Source organism: Bos indicus, chromosome 18 (genome assembly GCF_029378745.1).
Source record: "Bos indicus isolate NIAB-ARS_2022 breed Sahiwal x Tharparkar chromosome 18, NIAB-ARS_B.indTharparkar_mat_pri_1.0, whole genome shotgun sequence".
Classification (NCBI taxonomy): domain Eukaryota; kingdom Metazoa; phylum Chordata; class Mammalia; order Artiodactyla; family Bovidae; genus Bos; species Bos indicus.
In genome coordinates, this window is record NC_091777.1 from 61,223,717 (window position 1) to 61,243,600 (window position 19,884).

At 42.6% G+C, this 19,884-nt stretch overlaps 1 protein-coding gene across 7 annotated transcripts; it reads right to left on the reverse strand.

The window, feature by feature from the left end:
- Positions 1-177: 177 nt before the first annotated feature.
- LOC109572009 (zinc finger protein 665-like) lies at positions 178-18,649 on the reverse strand. Of its 7 annotated transcripts, none has more exons than XM_070771624.1 (6): positions 18,536-18,649; positions 17,586-17,797; positions 15,528-15,617; positions 10,372-10,498; positions 9,781-9,873; positions 178-4,455 (listed from the first exon to the last, which is right to left on the reverse strand). In XM_070771624.1, the coding sequence occupies exons 2-6, from the start codon at positions 17,598-17,600 to the stop codon at positions 2,048-2,050; spliced, it is 2,733 nt and encodes a 910-aa protein (XP_070627725.1). In that variant the 5' UTR covers positions 17,601-17,797; positions 18,536-18,649; the 3' UTR covers positions 178-2,047. The 7 variants fall into 7 exon arrangements, with proteins under 7 accessions (XP_070627725.1, XP_019834096.2, XP_070627726.1 ...); XM_019978537.2 differs by lacking the exon at positions 15,528-15,617 and adding an exon at positions 17,122-17,186; XM_070771625.1 differs by having other exon boundaries at positions 17,586-17,665; positions 18,536-18,638.
- Between the last annotated feature and the right edge of the window lie 1,235 nt (positions 18,650-19,884).

The following is a 19,884-nucleotide window of genomic DNA, read 5'->3' on the forward strand; positions in this document are numbered from 1 at the left end:
AAAGACATGTTCCCTAGCAGTAGAAATAACTACAGCTCCACGCATCCTCACCTTGTCCTGAAGAGTCCCGGAAGAGCCCCCAAGATGAAAGTTTGTTGCTGAACCACAAAAGACGCCTGGATTCTTGGCCTCCTGAGGAGAAGGATTCTATTCGGAGCCAGAGACGAGGCTTAATAGTTTAGAGTTTTTGCATAATAGTTTTATTAAAGTATAAAAAAGAGAAAGTTTTTGACATAGACATCAGAAGGTGGCAGAAAGAATGCCCCCTCGCCAGTGTTAGCAATGGGGTTATATACTTTTAATTAGTTATTACAGTGAATCAAAACAATATCCAAAGGTTGTAAAAACCTCACTAGATCCACTGCAATATTTTACATTGTAAGATAACACGATTGGCCAGAATATTTTTTTCCCAGAGACTGTCCTCAAGCAGGATATACGATTGTTATATAATCCTCAGAAATGTAGAGGGGAAAAAAACAAAACAAAGCTTTTTTCCTTTTTTCCTCCTTGAGAATTCCAGATCCTTCTCTCCTGGCGGACCCCCGGACTTAAAAACCTACCTAGAAATTGACTCTCTCGGTGGGATTGAAGGGGGTCTGTGAATAGACCCTGGGGTTCAGCAAGACTGCTGGTCTCAAGTAAGGTGGTCATCTCATGCAGGTGCTCATAGGACTGCTGGTCTGAGTTCAGGGAAGTGCAGGCTGCCTGCTCCCAGACAGATGCTGAGGCAGCAACAGCATGGAGCAGTTTAGGGAAACTGTCAACAATACTCTGTATCATCCTTCTTATTAGAATCGTCAGTGTCCAAGTAGTTACAAAATGGGAGAGGAGATACAACAAAGAAGTGAGGGAATGTATATGAAGTTATGAGAAGTTTAAAGCCAGTGAGTCAAGTAATTCCACATATGACATCTCTCTGTGCTACCAAACAGTTCGTTGTGGTCCCTTCACTACAACCTTAAATAAGGTGGGAGAGGTTACTGTTGGTGGTGGGTTAACATTTCCATCATTACAATCAACCGAAACACGAAAAGGCATTTACTTTTATTAATTACCATGTATTAATTGCACACATAGTTGAAATAAAACCTTTTACAATCCACGGCATGATCCATGATTAAGTACAGATCAAAAGTACAGAGAAAGATATTCATTTCTCTGTTATAATGATGTGACACTTGTGATTTTTATGGCTTACCAAACAAAGGCTAGGAAGCACTTAGCAAGCATGGTATACACTAATTCCATGCCTTTTCAAGGAAGTTTCTAATACATTTCGAGGTTATCACAAAAGCTGTGTTTATTTCAACAGTGTCAAGGAATAATCATGACCTGTGTTGATATTATAAAGATACACCAACATTGCAATGAACTGTCATTGTGTTCTTCTTAAAATCAAGGATATTACTATTGAAACCTTACAACCGACTTCTGCTTACTTTACAACATGGAAAGATTCAATGACCACTACATCATGGCAACATCCAGATATTTCACATCAATGCCAAACACCTCCATTTAGATGGTCATTGTCCATTTTACAGTACGGTATCCTTCATTTTCTAATGGAGGATAGATAGAAATGGTTGCAACACAATATAAAAGACTAATCTTTAATAAACCATCAAAAATCTATGTCTGCAAACACACTAGAAACAAAGCATAGTATGGATGATTTGAGGCTTAATAACATTCACTTCAAATAATCTCAAATCACGTCATTATTAACAAGCATACATACATTACTAAGAATTGTAACTTTCTCACCATCAACCTTCTTCTCATGATTTATGCTAATATATCCACTTTCTATGTGTTTTAACTATGGAGTACTCCCTACAGTCATTCTCCTTCAGAGAAACTTCAGCAAAGAGGACTGATGAAATGCCTTCTATTAGGCAATCTCTGATATTTACTTCGATTTAACTTTTGATTAAATGCCTTTCTACATATTCGCTACATCATCTCCATAGGCTTCTCGTATAAACTCTTGTGTTTTCTGATGCACATTTAGGGAAAATCTCTTCCATCACTTGTGCCATTACTAGCGTTTCTGTCTAGTGTGTGTTCTCAGATGTTTAGAGAGATGATCACTCCGACTAAAAGCTTTGCCACATGCTGTGCATTTATAAGGTCTCTCTCCAGTATGAATTCGCTGGTGTGTAGAAAGCGTTGAGTAGCGACCAAAGGCTTTGCCACATTCAGTACATTTATAAGGTCTCTCTCCAGTGTGCACTCGCTGATGTTGAGTCAGCAATGAGCGACGATGAAAGGCTTTGTTACAGTCTTTACATTTATGAGGTCTCTCTCCAGTATGAATTCGCCAATGTTGAGTAAGTGTTGAGTTGCAAGTAAAGGCTTTGCCACATTCAACACATGAATATGGTTTCTCCCCAGTATGTATTCGCTGATGTTTAGTAAGCCTAGAACGCGTAATAAAAGCCTTGCCACATTCTGTACATTGATAACGTCTATCCGCCCTATGAATTCGCTGATGATGACAAAGGTCCGAACTCGTAAAAAAGGCTTTGCCACATTCTTTATATTTGTATGGTTTCTCCCTAGTATGGATTCGATGATGTACAATTAACTTTGAATGACATATAAAGGTTTGGCCACACTGTGTACAATGATAAGTTTTCTCTCCAGTATGAATTTGCTGATGTTGGGTAAGATGTGAGCTAAGGATAAAAGTTTTGATACGTTCTTTACATTTATAAGGCCTCTCTCCAGTATGAATTCGCTGATGATAGGTTAGATCTGAATTTTGAATAAAGGCTTTGTTACAGTCTTTACATTTATAAGGTCTCTCTCCAGTATGAATGCCCTGATGTTGGGTAAGATGTGAGCGATGGATAAAGGTTTTGTTACATTCTTTACATTTATAAGGCCTCTCTCCAGTATGAATTCGCTGATGATAGGCTAGATTTGAGTACTGACTAAAGGATTTGTTACACTCTTTACATTTATAAGGTCTCTCTCCAGTATGAATTCGCTGATGTTTAGTAAGATGTGAGCGCCGAATAAAGGCTTTATTACACTCTTTACATTTATAAGGTCTCTCCCCAGAATGAACTCGTTGATGTTGAGTAAGAAGTGAGCGACTAAGAAAGGCTTTGTTACATTCTTTACATTTATAAGGCTTCTCTCCAGTATGAATTCGCTGATGATAGGTTAGATGTGAGGAACAGACAAAGGCTACACTACATTCTGTACATTTATAAGGTCTCTCTCCAGTGTGAATTCGCTGATGTTCAGTAAGACTTGAACTGTAAGGAAAGGCTTTGCCACACTCTGTACATTTATAAGGTTTCTCTCCAGTGTGAATTCGCTGATGTTGAGTAAGATGTGAACGACGGTTAAACGCTTTGCTACAATCTGTACATTTGAAAGGTTTCCTTCCTGTATGGATTTTCCTATGTTTACTTAGATTGGATGCTTTACTGAAGACATTCCCACATATATTACCCTTGTTTTCTTTCTGTGGATTCTGAACAGTCTGCTGTCGAATAAGTTCTGAAGACTGATTAGAAACCTTACCATATTCACGACAAGTCCTCTCTTCACTACAAGTACTCTTATCTAGAGAAAAACCTGCCATTTGATCAAAGGTATTTCTAAGTGTCTTACTTTTAGAATCCTTGTTTGAAGACTCAGGTCCCCGATGTTTCATAAGGTTTGAGTCTCCTTCAACCGTAGACCCAGTTTCACTGCCTGAATACCTTCTCACTCCACCATAAATACTCCGGTAATTATTGGAGCTGGAGCTCTTCCTTAAGGCCTGACTCATTTTATTATACATGGAAAGCTCCTGTGTATTAACCATATCATGGTATGTACTGAACAATGATGGCTGGATGGCGTCTCTTCCATTATCATCAACATTATACATCTTGGAATGGAGAGAAAATATCTTTTGTGGGAAGAAAAAAGACCCCCTGCTCACGGATCCCTCAAATTGATTAAATTGTGAGTTTGACCTCTCATTGTTAAATTGTAGGTATTCAGACATGCTTGAATGCATGTTTAGTCGAAGCCTACCTTCAGAATTCTCTGAATGAGTATTTGCAGTAGAGACTAGATTACCTTTCAGATTTTCCATGTTCCCTTTTAGAGAACATGTATCTTTTAAAAAAGGATGGACATCTTTTCTTAAACACTTATACTTCTCAGCAGACGTTGAGGACTGAACTTGGTGTTTTTCCCAATTTGACGCACGTTGCTCATTTCTTTTTGCAGTAACATTAGCATTATGTATACCTGTCTCCATTTCTTTATGTCCATATAAACATCCTCTCTGTCTTTCATTTACCCTTGTATATTGCCTGTCTTTTATTAAATTTAAGTTTCCGAGGCGAAATGTTTGACATATTATTAGGTTGGCTTTGGGGAATACATCTTCTAATGCTGGATTCTTCGGCATCAAATCCTGGGTATCTTGTGGAGACACAGCTGAAAGATACCAAATAACAAGTAATTTTCCCTGCTCTTCTCAGTGAATATCTTTAAAGATTAGAGAAAATTGATGACCATCGCTAGTTTAAAAGTAAAATAGAGATCGAAGGATCAAGATGCCTGAGGCTTAGGCAGATGTGGAGCTCATCTCTCTCTCCACAAATGAATGAGAAATGGAACAATTCTCACAGAGCCCAGCTGAACACTAGCAGAGGCCCTTGGAAATCTGAAAAGACAAGAAAGATTCCTCCTGAGCTACTCAGGACAAAAGGAAGAGGAGAGCAGGAAGAAGGAAAAGGAAGAGGAGAGGAAGTGGGTTGGGGCCTGCAACCCTGTGGGGAGATGAAAGTGAGGAGAGGTCTCCATATCCCGGGAAGCCCCTCACTGGGGGAGCTCAGTCTGGACAGAAGAGAGCCTCATTCTCTGTGGGAAGAGAACACAGCCATCAGCGTGTGGCAGCAGGACAGAGTGAGACCTGCACACAGGGTACTGACCTCAGCCTTGCCCATCCAGCCCTAGAGGCTTTTCCACCAATGCAGACAAGTGCTGGGTGCTGAAAGGTGGGGTTTGGAGAGCAGATTGAGGCAGACGACTGCTGTTGGCTGTGAGGAAACAGCCTGAAGTGATGGGAGTGAGGGAGGAGCTCTGCAAACGGGATGCTTGTGGTCGGAGCCTGAACCACCAGAGAGCAGAGCGCCATTGGTGAGTGACACCCAAACAGGAAGCCCATTGCATCCCTTGTCCCTTAGACCGGCCCCTGCTCAGCAGGGACTACGAAGAACTCCACCCATGTAGGTCATTTGATCCCCCAGCCATGGCCTCCCCCATCGACCTCCTCCACAATCAACAGACCCCTGTGCTCTGGGGCAGCCTCAGGAGCAGAACCTCTGAGTTGGTCACACACACGGATGGAGCTGAAAGTACAGCTGAACCTCAGGGATTAAGAAGAAAAGATGAAACCTCTCCTCCCAGCAACACAATCCATGGTCTTACACTCACAACCGGCTTTGTAACCTTAGCCTCTACGGAGCATCTGAATCAAATACCAGGGCTTTCTCATTCATGGCAGGTGTAGCTTTGGCAGCTGTAAGCTTTGTGGGCTCCCACACAAAGGGGCTGGGCCAGGACAGAGCCTGAGCTGCCCCATAACACCACAGTGGCTCCAGCTCCACGTTGAATGCAATCCCAGGACCTGACTTCACTGAATCTACGCTGGTGACCCTGTGAAAACAACATCTGAGAGACCACAGTGCCACGGGCCATCATGCCCTCGGTTAGGGTGGGGCCAAGAGCAGTGCCAGCACTACATAACATGAGAGCTTGCAGAATGCAGGAGAGGGCACAACAGGGCACACCCTGAGGTGAACATCCCCACAAGAGTAATACTTAGTGACTTCTCTCCCAGTGCGTGTGCTCCAGTCCCAGCAGTGTGGTACCACAGATCAGAATCACAGCTAAGAATCAGATCTGGGGGCTCTATCGCACCACGCAGGGAGCAGGCATCACGAGAAAGAGGGCAGTAACACCCACAGAACAAGGGGACAACAGCCCTGAATATTCCCGGCGGGCTCCAGTCACAGTTACCAGCATCAAAGCACAGATCAAGAGAGGATAAGGGCACAAACCTCTGGACCAACCTCACCCACCAAGGGACAGATACCAGAAGGAAGACTAACTAGGTTCCTGAACCCGTCAAAACAGAGACCACAAACAGAACGCTAGACAAAATGAGATGGCAAAGAATTAGGTTATAGGGGAAGAAACAAGATAAAAACCTCCAAGGACCACTGAATTAAGCGGTGATAGGCAATCTAATGATTAATTCTTGCTTTTAGTCATCTTAAGTGGAGACACCAAACACTCACTTTCAGAAATTCTAGGTGCCAGTGATTTTTAATTCCACTTCTTGCCACACATGTTTCTGAGAATGGTCTATTAGATATTTCAATCTAAAAATCATAAATTATAGGGACAGAGAACTAATCAGAAACTGAAGACACATAGGAAAATGTCTGAGGAAGCTGAAAACAAATAAGATAAACTTAATACAGTACTAGTTTTAAGAAATTAAATAAGAAGAGAGACTTTAAAACTATGATTGAAACAGGGAAGTCTACTTATTACTCTATGGAGACCTAAATGAGAAGGAGATCAATAGAACAGTAAAGACTAGAGATCTCTTTAAGAAAAATAAAGGTACTGGGAATATTTCATGCAAAGATGGGAATAATAAAGGACAGAAACGGGATGGACCTAAAAGAAGCAAAAGATATTAAGAGAAGGTGGCAACAATACATGGAAAAACTATACAAAAAAAAAAAAGATTTTAATGACCAAGATAACCACAATGGTATAATCACTCACCTAGTAACGGACATCCTGGCGTCCACAGTCAAGTCGGCCTTAGAAGGCATGATGACCAACAAAGCTAGTGTGGGTGATGGAACTCCAGCTGAGCTATTTCAAGTCCTAAAAGATGATAACGCTAATGTTCTGCACTCGATAAGCCAGCAAATTTGGAAAACTCACCAGTGGCCTCAGGACAGGAAAAGGTCAGTTTTCGTTCCAATCACAAAGAAAGGCAATGCCAAAGAACGCTCAAACTACTACACAATTTCCCTCGTTTCAAACAATAGCAAAGGCTCAAAATTCTCCAAGCCAGGCTTTAACAGTACATGAACCAAGAGCTTCCAGCTCTTGAAGCTGGATTTAGAAATGGCAGAGGAACCAGAGATCAAATTGCCAGCATCCCTTGGATCATATAAAAAGCAAGAGAGTTCTAGAAAAACAACTACATCTGCTGTATTGACTACACCACAGCCTTTGATTGCGTGGATCACAAGAAACTGTGGAAAATTCTTAAAGAGATGGGAACACCAGACTACGTTACCTGCCTCCTAAGAAACCTGTATGCATGTCAAGAAGCAACAGTGAGAACTGGACATGTGACAACGGACTGATTGCAAATGGGGAAAGGAGTACGTCAAGGCTGTATATTGTCAGCCTGCTTATTTAATTTATATGCACCGTACGTCATGTGACATACCGGGTTGGATGAAGCACAAATTGGAATCAAGATTTCAGGGAGAAATATCCATAATCTCAGATATACAGATGACACCACCCTTATAGCAGAAAGCGAAGAGGAATTGAGGAGTCTCTTTATGAAACTGAAAGAGGGTGAAAAAGGTGGCTTCAAACTCAACCTTCAAAAAACGAAGATCATGGCACAGGTCAGATCGTTTCATCGCAATCGGCAGGAGAAACAGTGGAAACAGTGAGAGATCTTATTTTTGGGGGTTCCTAAATCATTGTAGATGGTGACTACAGCCATGAAAGTAAAAGACCCTTCCTCCTTGGAAGAAAAGCTATGACCAACCTAGGTAGCATATTAAAAAGCAGAAACATTACTTTGCTGACAAAGGTCCATCTAGTCAAAGCTATGGTTTTTCCAATTCTTATGTATGGATGTGAGAGCTGGACCATGAAGAAAGCCGAACGCCGAAGAATTGATGCTTTTGAACTGTGGTGTTGGAGAAGACTCTTGAGAGTCCCTTGGACTGCAAGAAGACCACACCTCTCCATCAGTCCTGAATATTCATTGGAAGGACATGGTGAAGCTGAAGCTCCGATACTCTGGCCACCTGACGTGAAGAACTGACCCACTGAGAAAGACCCTGATGCTAGCAAAGATTGAAGATGACAGGAGAAGGGAACGACAGACGATGAGATGGTTGGATGTATCTTGGACTTGATGGACATGAGTTTGAGCAGGCTCTGGGAGTTGGTGATGGACAGGGAAGCCTGGCCTGCTGCAGATCATGATCGCAGACTCAGAATCGACTAAGCCATGGAACTGAACTGGTATGTATAATTGATTCTCTTTGCTGTATAAGAGTACAAAATTGGAAAACAGCTATATTCCAGTTAGAACTTTAAAAAAAGACTTTTTATATAATTTAAAAATTGCCATAGTTTGAATCAACCATTAACAATATAGTGGAAAATGTGCTAAGATTTTATGCCAATTTATTTTAAAATTCTATGACGTAACAGAATAACATTATTTTAGCATGTTAGAATTGGGGCAAATCCACTAAAGATATTTAATATGAGATCATATAAGGAAAAGAGAAACTTTGAAGTCAACTTGAGATGTGCATTCTTTCATTGTCACGAGGTTTGGCTTTCTGCAGTGAAAAATTACTTGAATTTGAAATGTATTTAGAAGTTCCTATGTGTCGCTCCAAAATTTATTTTTCTGGGCTCCAACATCTCTGCTGATGGTGACTGCAGCCATGAAATTAAAAGATGCTTACTCCTTGGAAGGAAAGTTATGACCAACCTAGATAGCATATTCAAAAGCAGAGACATTACTTTGCCAACAAAGGTTCGTCTAGTTAAGGCTATGGTTTCTCCTGTGGTTATGTATGGATATGAGAGTTGGACTGTGAAAAAGGCTGAGCGCCAAAGAATTGACGCTTTTGAACTGTGGTGTTGGAGAAGACTGTTGAGAGTCCCTTGGAGTGTAACGAGATCCAACCAGTCCATTCTGAGGAGATCAGCCCTGGGATTTCTTTGGAAGGAATGATGCTAAAGCTGAAACTCCACTACTTTGGCCACCTCATTGGAAGAGTTGACTCATTGGAAAAGACTCTGATGCTGGGAGGGATTGGGGGCAGGAGGGGAAGGGGACGACAGAGGATGAGATGGCCGGATGGAATTACTGATGCGATGGACGTGAGTCTGAGTGACCTCCAGGAATTGGTGATGGACAGGGAGGCCTGGCATGCTGCAATTCATGGAGTTGCAAAGGGTTGGACACGACTGAGTGACTGATCTGATCTGATCTGATGTGTCGCTCCCAGTGGATAGGAAATTATAAACCAGAGAACAAAAACCCATCCCCAGTATCGCTAGAAGTTTGGCAGTTTGTCTACCAATCCACACACATTTCTGTCTAGAGGTAGAAGGAACCTTTAAAAGGACTGTCATGCAGTTACTCAGAAATGGGCAGAGTTTTTCTAGGGCCCCCAAGAAATCGAAGAACAATGAATGAATGCAGTTTGTCACAAGCCAAGAGGAGACTTTTAGTTCACACTGTGGTGGAGAAAAGTAATCACTGAAGATAAATTCATGAATGATTTAAGAGACAGAATGGGGCAGGTGATACATTTCTATGATAGTAGCAGACACAAACTCAGGTTTTTGAAAACCATTTTCACTGAAGCAAATCTTCCGAAACCATGTGATGAAGGATGAGTTCCTCCCTGCTATTTGGACCTCTCATCTGAGTCATCATCTCCAACCATTCATACCTACCTGGGTAAATGGCTGTTGTCCCCATTCTCCTTATATTCCTGGGATCGTCTAATTGCTCCAGAAAGGTGACCAGGTCCAGCTTAGAGACAAGCCCTATTTATCAGAGAAAGAAATATTTGTGTTGTTAGAGATTCATCAGTATCGAATCCAATATGTATTCAGGTGAGATGAGAATGCATTTTGTTCTAGAAAACGATTTCCTTAAATACTTTATTCAAAGCAGCTATACAATACTAACACACACCTAACATCAGATCCTGAGATTCTGGTCAAGTAGTACTAAGGCAAAAGTTAAGTAGTGTCAATGTGAAATTAAGAGAGGGTGCAACTATTTAATACCACAGAACTTTCACAATTACCACTAAACTAGAAGGAAGGAGGCAGAGTACATCAAGGAAGAAAAACGTCACCAGCATAACGATTCATCATGAATCATCCCCTTTCTTTCTAAACTCAAATACCCATTTTTGCCCTAGAAAGCAGAGATCTGAAACTACTGTAGGAAGCAGAACATTTCAGAAGACATTCTTGACATGACGCAACTAAAACCCAGTGGGTAGATAAGGGATTCTGGAAGGCAGTTATCCTCACCCAAGGAGGCCAGGTTCCCGTAGTTCTCTAACATCACGTCCCTGTACAATTCCCGCTGACCGAGGTCCAGGCACTCCCACTCCTCTTGAGTGAAGTCTATGGCTACATCCTGGAATGTCAGCCATCCCTGAAATACAAAGAACAGATACCAATAGGCCGTGGGAAGTCTTCCAAATGTGATCCAAGATGAAAACGGCAAGTTCAGAGTCCTAGTCGAGATTTAGTGCCTTGGCTTGTATTACAAAACATATGTTTTACTCAGTACTCCTTTCTACCAATTTCCAATGTGAACAAAAGAGGATAAGTTATGATCCACAAGCATTAGAGAAACTATTCTCATCTGAAAGAGCAATTATAAAATAATCAGGGCAGCATCAGCATATTTATTCTTCAGTGTTCTATTTGTGTGACACAGTATAAATTGTTTATCAAAGAAACAGGAATTTTTTTTTTTTTTTAATGTATTCTGAACCAAGAGTTCTGAATTGGGGCCAAAGTACCACATTTTTAGCAAGGTTATTTGAGTTAGTAATGTTGAAAATTCTGCTCAATGAATGATGATTTTGAACCCCAATGTAACAGAATACTAAGGTAAGAATTCATACTTAAGTTGGAACTTTGTTTTACAGACTTCAACAGGTCTAATAGGATAGTAACCTTTCTTGTGGTCTGGGGTCGTGTTGGAAAAGAATTTCCAGACTTGAGACAAAATGAGAGGGAAGTACAGTTTATTAGAATGGGGGACGCTGTTAGAAGAGCAGGCCAGCACAAATGAGAACGGATGTTGAACAGGGGTCCTTAGTCCACTCATAGCCAGGGTACAAGGAGTGGGATAGGGGTCCTGCGGATCATTTGCTGAATGGATAAGGCACCTATACTGGGTGGGAGAAGAGAAAGAAAAATACTTTCTCCTTATGGGGAAGGAGGGGAGACCATTTATACTGCTCAGGAGGACCAGAAATCCATCAACAGTTACAACATGGGGGAGAGAAAGATGCTAAGGGTCTTGTTTTTTCATTCCTGCATTCCAAGACCCTCCTTGGTTTTATGTGCTCTTTAGTCCCTGGGTCACCACATATCTCCCTCTTTATTTTTAGGGCCAATTCTTTGGCCCTTGTTGATACCCTGCTCATGTCTAACTACCTACCCATTTCCCTTCTCACACATTTGGGAATCCAGTTTCAAGGAAAAGGGGGCGAAGACCACTCCAGCTTCTTCAGGCTTAACAGAGGCGCAATGGGGCTCTGGGTTCCCTTTGCCTACTCTGTCACAGAGTATTATGGAGGAGGGAGATGAGAGTCCATGGAATGATAAGGTGACTTGTTTCAGCATTGTCTAGGTGTTGGTCAGGGAATATTCTTGCAGGACCACTTGGAAACTTGTGCTATTTTAGAAGAAACAAACTGTACAAGAAAGTTAAAGGTACATGGCCCAAAGATGAAGAGAAGTAGAAAAGGTGCTCAGGGGCTAGCCAGGAAAACCAGGACTGGACATTGGTTCGTGACGTTAGTGTTTCTCTAGGTACGAGAAGAAGCCAGAATTGGGGCTCAAAAAATCTTTACCTGAAAACACCTCACTCTTGGAAGGCCAGTTCTGGGATTTTCCCAGAGCACAGTGCCTTATTTCTGATCTCTACTCTGAACTCCTTTTGCAGGGTGTTGAAAGTCAGGAGCTCACAGTTATCATGATGTCATCTTTGTAGAGACAGCTGGCAGAGTCCAGTCAGCAGGGTCCCTTCATAGCCACATATTTGACCATGCTCTGGGGGCATTTCTTGGCCATTGTGTCCTGCAGCACTGGGAAGGCTGATTCCCAGGTCTAGGGAAGGATCCATTGATAGACCACTCAATGTGCTGTTTCTAGAGCGGGCCTTGTGAGTAGCAAAATCTCTGGACCATACCTGTCTTACTAGCCACTTGGTCCAGGAAAATATTCCCTTTTCTTCCTTCTTCCCATATCTAGAGTTACATTACTACAATCATTGATAGCATGTGGAGCTGCATATCAGCATTTTATCACAGGCTCAGCCACACATTGAGTAACATAAGAATCAATCCTCTGAAACAAGCTGCATAGAAAATAATATAGTTATAGCTAGCAGTTATTAGTCAGGACTAAGTAAGAAAGTTATGATCAACCTAGACAGCATATTCAAAAGCAGAGACATTACATTGCCCACAAAGGTCCGTCTAGTCAAGGCTATGGTTTTTCCTGTGGTCATGTATGGATGTGAGAGTTGGATTGTGAAGAAGGCTGAGCGCCAAAGAATTGATGGTTTTGAACTGTGGTGTTGGAGAAGACTCTTGAGAGTCCCTTGGACTGCAAGGATATCCAACCAGTCCATTCTGAAGGAGATCAGCCCTGGGATTTTTTTGGAAGGAATGATGCTAAAGCTGAAACTCCAGTACTTTGGGCACCTCATGCGAAGAGTTGAGTCACTGGAAAAGACTCTGATCCTGGGAGGGATTGGGGGCAGGAGAAGAAGTGAAGACAGAGGATGAGATGGCTGGATGGCATCACTGACTCGATGGATATGAGTCTGAGTGAACTACGGGATTTGGTGATGGACAGGGAGGCCTGGCGTGCTGCGATTCATGGGGTCACAAAGAGTCAGACACGACTGAGAGACTGATCTGATTTGATCTGAAGTAAGAGTGAAAAGTCAAGAACTTTCATTAGGTAGAGCCCAGTATACTCCAGGTCATCTGACTTGCCTTGTTAAATGACTAGCCAGATGGTAATCTCCTGCTTGTATATCACGGAGCATCTATTCTTTATCCGAAGATTGCTTACTGAGATTAGCTTTAGAAACAAACTTAGAGTGTCCTTTTTAATAACTGAATTAAATCTTTTAGAAATATAACATAAGGAACTATCTCAGAAGTGAGTCTTAGTGAACACTGACTTTAATTAACAAAACTAGAAACTTACTTTAGCAGTGAAAAAAAGTTAATATTCAGTTAAACATAATTTTTTCATTATGAGGGCATTAACCCTGTAGCCAGGGAAGGCTTTACCCATCAAATAAAAATGAGGTGTGTCAGGGAGCCGGGAAAAGCCAGGCAGCCATGTTGCATTTCCCATAGCCCTGACTCTTTGATTTACAGCTATTGTTCACCCATTTTTAATTCCCTGATTGACAAGCAGACCATGGCCATGTTTTAAGGACATCAGGATGGCAAAAGTCTAAGCGTGAGGGGTTATTTTTGTAGAAGAAGGATGAGCTTTGTCTACATGTACCATTATCTTAAGGAATGCCTATTCACTTTACCGAAGTAACAAAAGATTTTAAAAATGAATATAAATCACTTAAAGGGAAAGAAATTCATAATCTCTTATTGAAAGCTACATTCTAAGAAAACTTTGTTCCATTAACATAGAGATTCGACTAAATTCCAGTCTGGTACAAGCTTACCAGATAGCAAACAAGACTTGTTTATTGGTTAACCTTAGAAAACACTTTTCCATAAATCATGAAGTCGCAGTATTCTTACAAAGGCATCAGAGTGAAACCATAGAAGGCATGTTTAAATCTGATTAAACTGCAGTTGACAGTGTAGCCTGGTCATTGCTGTGACTTGTACCACGTTCACAGGATAAGTAGAATTATAGTTGACCCCATTTTATTAGGGCATATCAGATCTATGGTGACTTCCCTGGTGGCCCAGCAGCTAAGACTCTGAACTCCCAAGGCAGGGGACCCAGGTTCGAACCCTGGTGGGGCAACTAGATCCTGCATGTTGCAACTAAGATCTGGCGCGGCCAAATAAATAAATATTTGGGCTTCCCTGGTGGCTCAGACGGTAAAGCGTCTGCCCGCAATGCGGGAGACCTGGGTTCGATTCCTGGGTCGGGAAGGTCGCCTGGGGAAGGAAATGGCAATCCACTCTAGCACTCTTGCCTGGAAAATCCCATGGACCGAGGAGCCTATAGGCTACACCCCATGGGGTCACAAAGAGTCGGACACGACTGAGTGACTTCACTTCACAGATCTATATGAACTCACATAATTTTAAGATATCTATATTTGTAACATCCACCATACAGCATAATCTGAGATTTATCAACCCTTCAACCATACTTCCCATGTAACTTTACATGTCCAATGAACCCAGGTAGTTTAGTAGTTCCCTGGGATGTCTCAGGGGCCCTCTGAAGCATTCCAAAGTCAGCTAGAAGTCAAGTCATTTAGGAAGTTTTGTGGACAAATTTCAAAAGGGGTTATAACACTCAGTCAGATACAATCATATAGATCACGGGGAAACTATTCACTTAGCCGAAGTAATGAAGATTTCAAAGGTAAACAGAACAGATCCCTTCAGAGGTAAAGAAACTTAAAATCCAGTATCAAAGGCAGCTCAACATCTCAAGAAAACTTGTATTTACGCACAAAACTCTTCCCTTGGGGTCCACTTTCCATAAAATATTCTTACCACTTTCTGTACACATGACTTTGTTCTCCCATCCTGAAACAACCACCTGTCAGACCTACCTCCTTTTCCCTTCATATAATGTAATTTCATCCCTCATACCTTCTTTAGTGAAAATACACATCCTACTTTCCTTAAGCAACCAGGAACTTAAGCATTCTATAGATTGGAGAATATAAATACCAGTGATAATTTTTATAAAAAAATTTCTAGAGACCATCTCAGGATGGCATCAAGCATTATTCATGAATAGTCCAAAATCTCTACTATCTCTGTAAGAGGAAGTTAGTCCTCATTAGTGAATGTTTCAGAATCTTATTTTATTTGGAAATGACCTAGCTAGTCAATAAACTTCCATCAGTTAGTGTAGCACAGCCCCAGAAATTCAGGTTACCAAAATCTAGAGAATGTTTTAGACAGACATTTCTAAAATATAATTATTCTTAAAAGAGTTTCTCTGAAAGCTCCTACCTCTTTTACATTTTCTTTGAGGTTTTTTTTTTTTTTCTTTCCTAGAGGTACTTTGCTGCTAAGTCACTTCAGTCGTGTCTGACTCTGTGCGACCCCATAGACGGCAGCCCACCAGGCTCCCCCGTCCCTGGGATTCTCCAGGCAAGAACACTGGAGTGGGTTGCCATTTCCTTCTCCAATGCAGGAAAGTGAAAAGTGAAAGTGAAGTCACTCAGTCGTGTCCGACTCTTAGCGACCCCATGGACTGCAGCCTACCAGGTTCCTCCATCCACGGGATTTTCCAGGCAAGTATACTGGAGTGGGGTGCCATTGCCTTCTCCGAGAGGTACTTTGCTGGTTGACAAACTTGTAACAGATACAAAAATATAAAAATATTTAACTTATAATAAACCTAGGCACAATGAAAATACTCTGCCTAATGACTCTTAGACATATCTACATTAGATTAGCAAACAAACATTAATACTGGATATTTAATATTGAATATTTCCCAGTTCACGTGAATCTGAAATTCATTTAATTTAATTTCTCTTGTAGTTAGAATTGTCTGATTTGCAAGTGTTTATTTTCCTTTAAATTAGAACTCATTTATCACTTCAGCATTAAAAAAAAAAAGAAAAAAAAGAGCGCACACTGAGACGTACATAAATCCAGACAATAGACAGAGATTTCCTAGTCTCCTGCCTGAGATTTAAAACATCTTTGACCCGCTTTTTTTGTTTGTTTCTTTGTTTGGCTTGAAGTTCTGAGTTGTCCAAGGCTGAGTCAGGTCTAAGGCAAAGTGGGCAGTGTATGTCAAGGACACGGAAAGGCCTAACTTCAAACTTTGCCCTAGGCAGGCCTTTTAACAAGCTAGTTGTTTTTAAATGCATATACAAAAAGAACCAGTTTTGCAGTTTCCAAGGGAAAGAAAATTTCATTTTAACCAGTTTTCTCCAGAGTCTAAAGAATATCAGGGCCATCCTGTGTCAAAAAGTCATCTTTCCTTTCTGTAGTCCTAGTTTTATAGCTAAAATATAGACCAACTAATGCTCAAATTGACTCGGATCTTTCAGCTGATAAAAATTTTGGACTGCCCCTCTGGTGGGAAGTGATGTCTTTGGCCCATTAGAAGAATCTGAAGGGTTAAGGGAATTTGCAAGAGTGGGAGAAGCTTGGTCCTTCCCAGGCTTGAGAAACAGGAGTAGTCAGAACGGAATTTTTTAGGATGTTCACGAGTGGGGAAGCTTGGTTCCCTCTCCACCTGAGAGATCAGCTTCCTTAGAAGGGGATTCTTCAGAATATTAGGACAGTTTTTGATCCTTCAGGCTTTTGAATATAGAAGAAAGAGCTGGACCAAAGGGAACCTCAGAATCCTTTCCTAGAGATCCTGTGGATATGAAAGGCCGAGTAGGGGTCATCTAGGAAATCTGCTGGAGAGACACAGAGAGGGACAGGAGACGGAGGCAACAGAACGGAAGGAAATTCGGAGTCTTTCCCTAGTGTGCCACTCAGAGGCCATTTTTGGGGGTCCCCCATTTGTATTGGAGCCAGGCCTTTTGGAGGGTCAAAATTTTCCAGTTTCTGACAATGTAGCCAAGGGTTGAGTATGAGAGAGCCTTCTGGGATATAACAGAAACCACTCTTAGCCTACCTACCATAGAATGGGAGTACTGAGAGTCACTGGCTGACCAAAAGGCGTCCCTTTTTCCCCAGTGGTCTCTCCGAGCGACTGATGGCACAGAATGGCCGAGTGACCCAACAGTCGTGTCCCACAGTGAGAGGTGACTGCTGAGAACCCTGAAGCTAAGTCATCACGTGACACCGGCAGAGATAGACAGAGATTCCCTGCAGCAACCAGGTGACTCACCATTTGGTGATTCCCTGAAACCTGGAAGGCACTCTTGGGATGGCTCAGAGGCAACACCCAGGCTCCTGTAAATCAGTCCAGATCAAAAGGGAAAGAAGTGAAAGTGACAGGGAAAAAAGCTGAGGAATCTGCGTTACAATATATACGGGAGGCGGTAGTCCAGGGACAATGGTCTCTGTTTTGCTTCAACCACTATGTGCCTGACATGGTGGACGGAAGTTGTCTTGTCCCAATAAAAACTCAGGACTTCAAAGCTTGAGTGAGCTTCTTTGGCTGGCAATACTGTTTCCTGTCACACTGATATGCCAGGAGGGCAATGGGTCCCTTGGGATGATCATTATGGGTAAGTTCAAACAAACCCGTTCAGAAGTTAAGAAGCTTATCAAGTCTTAGAAGCTTATCAAGTCCAAAGAAGCAGCATTTCAGAAAAGAGAGACAGAACAAACACGGACTGTGCCTCTTACCTTGGAACGAGTCATTTCTGACTCCTTGCTTTCCTCTTCCTCTGGGATTCCTTCTCAGGTAACATCAGTCTTGGGAACCCCTGAATGTTGAAAATAGGCTGTTCAATACTTAGAAAAACGCACCGAGCTCCCTGTAACACAGCCCCACACAGAGGGAGGATCTCAACAGGCACAAAACACAATCCTCTACGGCCACGGACACAGCAGGGATTCTGGAACACAGAATCAAACGAGGTGTTTTTAGTTTTATTCTTTTCTTCAGAACTCGCGGCCCTTCCTGTGAAAACCACACGTTCTAGGCTGACCCTCCCCTTCAAACCTTAAGCGAGACCCTGACCAAACTCCATACAGAGTTGGAGTGGATCAGGGACCTAGGGGTTGGGCAATGCACGACTTTAAGCAGCGGTCTCTACAAGTTAGAAGGCAGAACTGCCAGAGAAGGACATGGACTCTGCTGCTAAGTCACTTCACTCATGTCCGACTCTGTGTGACCCCATAGACGGCAGCCCACCAGGCTCTCCCGTCCCTGGGATTCTCCAGGCAAGAACACTGGAGTGGGTTGCCATTTCCTTCTCCAATGCAGGAAAGTGAAAAGTAAAAGTAAAGTCGCTCAGTCATGTCTGACTCTTAGGGACCCCATGGACTGCAGCCCACCAGGCTCCTCCATCCATGGGATTTTCCAGGCAAGAGTACTGGAGTGGGGTGCCATTGCCTTCACCGACATGGACTCTAGAACGGTATTAACAGGAAGCGGACGTGAGCCCCAGGGACCCGGCAGCTAAGCTAACGGATTTCAGAACTTCTCACGGCTATGCGAGGACACACTGGAGATGGGAAAATGGGGACGGTAGTTTGAACGTCCACAGAAACCCCGGAAACCCACGTGTGAAGGACAGCAGGCTGTGGGACTAGGAAATCCGGATTTTAAACAAACAAACAAACAAACTCACCAGAACTCTCGGTCGCTCATTTAAACTCAATTCCGGGTCTGCAGGATACTGCGCACGCGCGGGCGGAACATCCAGTACAGAGTAAGGTGAGTGCGCTACGCCGCGGCCAACGAGAGGCGACGTTGGGACGAGGCCGGAAGCGCAGGTACGTAGGGGCGGGGCCAGTGGGGACGGAGCCTTGCCTCCCCTCACCCCCGCCCCTGTGAGTTTTGGGTCTGTTGGTCGATCCGTTCGGCTGTGCTTCCTTTCTCTGCCTTTTGATGCCTTTAAATCTCTTCGATTTTCTCTGGAGCAGAGCTGCTTCCTGCCTGTTCTAAGTTAGTGTTTCACACAACTTAAGGCAAAAGAGAAGAATTTTGAGAGCTGCCTCTATGGGAAGCCGAGATGTTTTCAGCAAGTTGAAAAACGAGGAAAATTCAAAAGCCCTTTGTGTAAGTGTGTGAAGATGGGTGTCTCCTCAGTGACGAAAAGTAGAATGTAATCACTCAGATGATCCATTGGGAGGAAGCATCAGTAATTGTAACCAGAGACCTGCTTACAACAGGGCAGCTGGCTTTTCTCTTCGGAACTGATTCGGGAAAGGAAGAGGAAGACCGGAATCCAACATTGTCGTTTATAACGTAACCACAGAAATGACATACCGTTACTCCTAACAGAATCTGTTGATACACAGATTGTCTCTGTTAATTGTTGTTGCTGCTGCTGCTGAAGCAACCAATTGCCCTGCTTCTTCCAGGACTGAACAGGTTTCCAAAAAGCAGGACTTTTTGTGCTAAAAGTGGGCACGAAACGAGGCAAATGGGACGCGTGGATCACATCGACTGCTCTGCACTTAGCTTCCCAAACACCCTCCCCCACTATTGGCTTTCTTTCCTAACCGCCTCCTCTTCGCCCAGTCCTTGAAAGGATAATCTGGAGAAGAACTAACACAAGACAGGAAAAAGTGAGAGGCCCACAGACAATTGTATCCCAAGAGAGTACAGGTTTGTCTTTAAATGTGGTATTAGCAACTTCCCTGGTTGTCCAGTGGTTAAGACGCTGTGCTTCCACTGTAGGTTATGTGGGTTCAATCCCTGGTGGGGGAGCTATGATCTCAGAGTTGACAATTTAATCATTTCGTACACAGAAAGCATTAATCGTTACAATATAAAGGAAAATATATTTCGAGTTAATAAGTTACTTATTAAAGAAAATGTGTTTAGGAGCTTCCCTGGCATTCCAATGGTTAAGACCCCACCTTCCGATGCAGAATTGCGGTTCCTTCCCTAGCCGTGGAACTAAGGTCCCACATGCTTTGGGGTGTGAACAAAAATGAAAAGAAAATATGTTTCTTAAGTATCTGTGAGTGG

What these genes read in the sequence shown, in the direction of transcription:
- LOC109572009 (XM_070771624.1), bottom strand. An exon ending in CGGGAACCTGGCCTCCTTGG is followed by an intron (nt 9,874 to 10,371) that starts GTGAGGATAACT and finishes TCTGATAAATAG; the next exon opens with GGCTTGTCTCTAAGCTGGAC. An exon ending in GACAACAGCCATTTACCCAG is followed by an intron (nt 4,456 to 9,780) that starts GTAGGTATGAAT and finishes GGTATCTTTCAG; the next exon opens with CTGTGTCTCCACAAGATACC.